This window comes from Lygodium microphyllum, chromosome 4 (genome assembly GCF_053477565.2).
Source record: "Lygodium microphyllum isolate KBCC chromosome 4, Lygodium_microphyllum_v1.1.10, whole genome shotgun sequence".
In the NCBI taxonomy this organism is placed as follows: domain Eukaryota; kingdom Viridiplantae; phylum Streptophyta; class Polypodiopsida; order Schizaeales; family Lygodiaceae; genus Lygodium; species Lygodium microphyllum.
The window spans coordinates 166,975,341-166,981,641 of NC_141138.1; the positions used below are offsets into that span (position 1 = coordinate 166,975,341).

The 6,301-nt window shown below is 43.2% G+C and overlaps 1 protein-coding gene across 1 annotated transcript; it reads left to right on the forward strand.

Annotated features, from left to right (window-relative positions):
• Positions 1-1,359: 1,359 nt before the first annotated feature.
• Positions 1,360-5,702, forward strand: LOC148037868 (CBL-interacting protein kinase 32-like). The gene is made up of 14 exons (XM_087676826.1): positions 1,360-2,383; positions 2,787-2,849; positions 2,940-3,011; positions 3,131-3,238; positions 3,345-3,425; positions 3,658-3,711; positions 3,890-4,015; positions 4,112-4,201; positions 4,367-4,489; positions 4,576-4,695; positions 4,817-4,930; positions 5,027-5,083; positions 5,177-5,251; positions 5,421-5,702. The coding sequence occupies exons 1-14, from the start codon at positions 2,195-2,197 to the stop codon at positions 5,487-5,489; spliced, it is 1,341 nt and encodes a 446-aa protein (XP_087532952.1). The 5' UTR covers positions 1,360-2,194; the 3' UTR covers positions 5,490-5,702.
• The last annotated feature ends 599 nt before the right edge of the window (positions 5,703-6,301 follow it).

Genomic DNA, 6,301 nt, shown 5'->3' on the forward strand with positions numbered 1-6,301 from the left:
GCGAGATTGACAGAGAGGAGCGATAGAGAGAAGTAGCTGGCTGCTAACATCACAATGTTCTTTGCACCTCGACCACATTACACAAATTGTCATCAACACTGGAGGCTCTAGCCCCAATCACATGCCAACTGCTCGAAATCTCTCAATGGCTCCTATGCCACATTCTTGAAGCCCTTGATTCAAAGGGATTTTAGCAACAACACTTGTTCTTGATTTGCCAACTTCCTACAAGGAGGAGACTATCAACTCTTCCCAAGCATGATGATATTAGCTACAATGAGAGCACTAATATACAACTGATGCCTTGCACTCCAAAAAAACCTGCATCTCTTGTAGCATCCATTGTTGCCGTGTGCGTGTGCACACATGCACACACACGCACGCACACGCACACACATTTCAACAGTAGCACCTGTTCTTGATTTGCCAAATTCATATGACGAGGATACCACCAACTCTTCCCAAAATGGTGATATTAGCTACGATGAGAGCACTAATAAATAGCTGATACCTTGCACTCCAAAAAAACCTACATCTCTTGTGGCATCCATTGTTGGCACCCACCCACCCCCACACACACAAACACACACAGAGGTCTTGTAAATGACCATAACTTTAGTGCGCAGAGAGAGAGAGAGAGAGAGAGAGAGAGAGAGAGAGAGAGAGAGGTAGGTAAGAAACTAATTAAATCTCATCCCTATATAGTTGTTTTTGCATTTATTTTGGTTTGGGATGATACGTTTAACACCATGTAGGGTAGGTATTGGAAAAATTATATGTTTGCTTAGGTTTGGTAGATTTTAAAATAAGAGAGTATATAGATGGCCAAAAGTAGTTTGGGAGGTTTGGATAAAGCTTGGAGGTTTAGGAGATCTTGTAGTAGTTTGGCCACAACCAAAATAATATAGTATCAATAGATGGCAAAATGTGATTTGGGAGGTTTGGAAAAAGCTTGTGGTTGGGGAGAACCTATGGGGGGTAGTTTGGACGTTATCGAAAATACAATGAAAATAATGTAATATAGATATAGAAGATAGAAATCATCATCATAGAAGATAGATGTAGAGATTTTGGGGGGCAAATTTCTTTAGACGTTTATATAAATAAAAAAGGTCAACCCCCCTTTGAAAGATACTGCAACCTGCAACTTGCTGTTCATGCGGTGTGAACAGTGTCCAATGCTGGCTTTGGCCCGCAGGGCCCCGGCGGAGCGGAGCAGACACACTCTTGGGGTGCGGGGGGGGGGGGGGCGCGCGCCATAACGCACTCGAAGGGACGGCAATTGGGAGGAAACGAATGGCTCACGAGGAGCGGTCGGTGGCTGCACGCAAGGCCCAAATACCAAAATGCAAACAGGACGAGAAAGTCAATGAGGGAGACAACTAAGAAACAACTCAGAAGAACAAGAAGAATGGAGAAAGAGGAGCCAGGAGCCACGAGACCCCACCACAGGATCTCACAGAGCGCCTGAGGGCGCGGAAGCTCGCCTCTCTCATCACAAAACATCCCTTTCTTCTCCCCCTCTACCACGTCCATCTCTCTCTCTCTCTCTCTCTCTCTCTCTCTTACCTCCCCCGTTCCAGCCCCCTCTTCCGTCTGGTAATCTCCTATATAGGTTTGCTTAATGCTCTGTATTCTGCGAGCTTTTCCCTCCCCCCTTTTGCCTTCCCTCTTGGGCATTCCTGTGCGATCTTTTCATAGAGGAGATTGGCGCGACGCACAACAGTAGTCTCTGTTCCGAGGTTCTTTCGCAGGCATCTGCCCTGCAGGATCCTGCAGCAGCACGGCCACAGGCATCATTGTCGGTTTTGGGTTCTCCCTTTCACAGGAATTTTTGGGTCCTCTGCTCCGAATTCAACAGTAACATCCTCAAGAGAGCAAAGGCCCCTCCCCTCCTGCCCCGCCTCGACCTCAACCCTCCGGTCTCGAGCGGCCTTGGACCACCACCCCGGCCTGTCTCCATGCTTGCTGCGCTCACCCCTTGCCCTCAACGTAACCCCTATCCTTCCAATGCAGAAGAAAGATTGGACTTCTTATGTACACATTGTGCACCCTCATTATCAGTCCCTGCAGCAGCACCTTTTCTGGCACTACCCAAGCGTAGGTATTGGCGTCGGCCTCCTCCTTACCTGAGGCACCATCGCTCCATTTCTCTGCTCCTGCTGCAGACGGGTCGCAAGCCCCCCCGTTGGAAATGAGCAAGCCAGTGAACGAGCGGGCAGAAAACCTGCGCACCCGCGTTGGGAAGTATGAACTAGGTCGTGTCCTTGGCGAGGGTACTTTCGCCAAGGTCAAGTTTGCTAGAAACATAGAGACCGGGCAGAGTGTGGCTGTAAAAATCTTAGACAAGGAGAAGATTTTCCGGGACAGACTGGTCGAGCAGGTGGGGCTATAAATGTTATTGATGAAGCAAGTTCAAGTCTGTTAAAATTAATTCTGATCATACTGGGAGCAGGAAGCTTTTGCAGGAAATCATGATTTCACTGGGATTAAAGTCAATTCAGATTCTTGTGAAATATGCACAGCAGCACATGATTTCTCATTTGCAGCCTTCATTTTCTTATTCCTGATTGTATAGGGACTTTTAGTAACGAGGACATGACACAAAGTGCAACGTCCTGTCGCTTCTGACCTTTGCTGATGCATTGAGTTGCCATCAACGGATCTTAGATCTAGCTTAGCTATTTCATATTGGGCTTTAGTGTTGTTATGGTTCAAGATAGTTGGGCTATCACTTTTTAAGGAACTTCAAATCAGAGCTGCTGACTGCCCTCTTCATGTGCCAGATAAAACGGGAGATATCAACGATGAAGCTTGTCAAGCATCCGAATGTTGTACAGCTGTATGAGGTAGTGGGTATTGCCTTTGTCAAGGAACTACGATGTAATTGGTGCCTGAACTTCCATGATTGACTATCGGTTTTCCATATTGGTGTACAGATCATGGCAAGCAAGTCAAAAATATATTTTGTCCTAGAATATGTCACTGGAGGGGAATTGTTTAATAAGATTGTGAGTTGTTCTGATCCAATTCTGTTGTTGATCATCTTTTGTGGTCGTCTTGAAAGTTGAGATTGATGAATAGACATGCTTTCGTTTATCATCCTTAAACCTATTTCTTATTCATTTAGGCCTCAAAAGGGAAGATGAAGGAAGATGAAGCCAGAAAATTTTTTCAGCAACTTATTAATGCTGTGGATTACTGTCATAGTAGGGGTGTGTATCACAGAGATTTAAAGGTTCGAGCAGCCTTTTGCAAGTGCCGACTTACTTGCCACTTAACACACATGGTTATGTATGTTGTACTTATGACGTATACTGATTTGTAAGTGATCCTGACGACAGCCTGAGAATTTACTTCTGGACGGGCATGGTAATCTAAAGATCTCTGATTTTGGGCTCAGTGCACTTCCCCAGCAGTTGAGGGTCAGTATGTTTCTGGCTTAAGATTTACAACATTACGATGCTAGGTTTCTGTTCTAGTGTGCCAAAGAATTCAAAACATAGGGCTGTAGGGTTTGGTTTAATTTTCCTGCTTAAAACCACGTGTTTGTATCAAGTGTGGGAGTTGTTTTTGCATAGTATATGGTCTATTGGGTTTCCTGATCAAAAGGCCTTTCTATCTGCTTATCGGTTAGCTGTTGCATTCTGTCTGCAGGAAGATGGCCTTCTTCATACTACATGTGGTACTCCAAACTATGTTGCTCCTGAGGTAAAAAGTCCCTGTGTTCAAGGGTTATATCTGATTTTGTGTTGATATAAATTTGTTCAAATAAAGAAAGCGACACCTTCAGACATCCATGCCAAGATCTACATACACAGACACGTTGTCTGTGATCTTTCCAATCAAAGTTGTATGGTGTTTTGAGAAACATGTATCTCCCGTACAGGTCATTGTTCATAAAGGCTATGATGGTGCTAAAGCAGATATATGGTCTTGTGGAGTCATTTTGTTTGTCCTGATGGCTGGATATCTGCCATTTGATGATTCCAATCTTATGAACCTGTACAGAAAGGTAACAAAGCCCTCATTTGGCATGATCGTCTGAGGGGTAAAGCTTGTCTTGATAGGTGTTTAAACATGTTTTGTTCACATGTCCTTGCACAAGCAGATACACAAGGCAGATTTCAGGTTCCCTCCATGGTTCTCTTCTGGGGCTCGGAAGCTTATTACTCGAATACTTAATCCTAATCCCAAGCTCGTAAGTGTTTGGCCCAGAATAAAAGTCACTCAATGTGTTATTAAGGAAGCATCTGCACGATCAAGTTTAATTCGACTGGTTGAGTAATGCAGGCCACAGAAGGCTATCATTTTGTCACTCTTGAGAGCTGATGCCTTTTATTTTCTGCTGTGATGCGGATTCTAGAGAATCACCATTCCACAAATACTCCAGGATTCTTGGTTTAAAAAGGGTTATACACAGCCTAAGTTTATAAAGGAGGATCATGCAAATACAGATGATGTAGATGCTGTTTTCAATGAGGCACAGGTCTGATCTGGGTTTTGGAAAGCCCAAACTTGATTCTGACACAATTGATGGAAATGTTTTTTGATCCACTGTTTTTGCCTTGTCAGGAAAATCTTGTTACAGAGAGTAAAGAGCTGAAGATATCAAAGCCCACCTTTTTGAATGCATTTGAGCTGATATCTCTATCAAAGGGTTTAAACCTTTCTGGTCTATTTGAGAAAAAGCAGGTCTCTTCTTTAACTCTCTCTTTGTTTCTGAGCTCATATATACTGGATACATTCTGAATGCTCAGAAGCAGTAGGAACTCTTTTACTTACTGCGATTTGCCTCCTCTTTTCCTTTATGCAGGATGTGAAGTGTGAATTGCGATTTACGTCAAAACATCCCGCACCAGAGATAATCTCAAAGATGGAGGAGACTGCTAAGCCTCTGGGGTTCAACGTGCTGAAAAAAAACTTCAAGGTTTTTTCTGTGGAAACTGTGTTTCCGTAGCTTGCAGGTGCTTCTTTGGTCTACATAGTTGTCAGGCTTAATGTGAACCTGTTTTATTGTATTCAGATGAGATTACAAGGTGCAGAAACTGGACGCAAGGGTCATCTTTCTGTGGCTACTGAGGTTTGATACAGTCTTCTTGAGATATCAAGTTGATCACGTCAGCAATATGATGTGGATTAGTCAACTAAGTTACATATGCCTGTTCCTGGTCAGGTGTTTGAAGTGGCTCCCTCCTTGTTTGTGGTGGAAGTAAAGAAAGCTGGTGGTGATACCTTGGAATATCACAAAGTAACACTCAGCTCTTTTGTTTCTGTGCACAAAAATAAAAATCTAAGATTTTATAGTTTATATGCCTGCCTGTGCCGACATGCATTGTGTGTATTTGTGGTTTTGTACGTTCAAGGTTGGAAGCTGTGGGAGTGGCTTAGTTTTGTTGATGGGTGGCTGTTGGATGCAGTTTTATCAGAGCTTTTCCAGGGGCTTAAAGGACATCGTATGGAAGGACGAAGCAGATTTAGCTGGCTAAAACAAAGCATTTCGTTTTTGCCACCAAATTCCTTTGCTTCATGGGATTGGTTTCTTTACCATGTATCCATTTCAAGCGTGTCCCTTTTTACCCAAAACTGCATAGTACATATGTGTCTTGTTGTATTGTATTTAGTTCTAAGGGGTGTTGTAAGCTGGGATAAGCCCATCCTTGTAAAGACAGCCAATGGAAATATAATTTTGGATTGTATTTCTCAAGGTCCTTTCTAGTAGTATCAATCTTCTTGGAAGATTAATTCATGCTTGTTTGTGAGTCTTTTGCTGCTGTTGCACTTGTCAGATATTCTTTTGAACATGCTTCAACAAATGATCTATATCCACGATCAGTTGATTTGCCACATAGTTCTCGATATAATTTTCTAAGCAGGGTTGAAGGTATTGCTAATTGGCCATATCCATAAACTGCCTTATATGAGGGTTGCTTGATAGAGGTGTGGATCGCATTGTTGATTGCATCCTCACAATGGTAGATGCTCCTTTTACATAGCCCAACTGATAGTCTCCAAAGCATGGCTGAAGATATTGCTAATTGGCCATCCATAAACAATCTTAGATGAGGTTTGCTTGATAGAGGCATGGACTACATTGCTGATTGCATGCTTCACAATGGTAGATACTCCTCTTATGTAACATCATGATTTTGACACTAGTAATGAAGCATGGGGATCGTAGTATGATTGTCCTTTGTGGGTCCATTTGGTAGAGAATGCTAACTTTGTGCTAGGGCCATAGATCATGATTTTGACACGAGTAATGAAGCATGGGGATCGTGGTATGATTGTCCTTTGTGGG

Excerpts from the sequence above, each read along its gene's own strand:
- LOC148037868 (XM_087676826.1), top strand. The coding sequence starts at position 2,195 with ATGAGCAAGCCAGTGAACGAGCGGGCAGAAAACCTGCGCACCCGCGTT. Across the intron at positions 3,012-3,130 it reads GGGAATTGTTTAATAAGATT|GCCTCAAAAGGGAAGATGAA; the intron begins GTGAGTTGTTCT and ends TTATTCATTTAG. Across the intron at positions 4,016-4,111 it reads TTATGAACCTGTACAGAAAG|ATACACAAGGCAGATTTCAG; the intron begins GTAACAAAGCCC and ends TTGCACAAGCAG.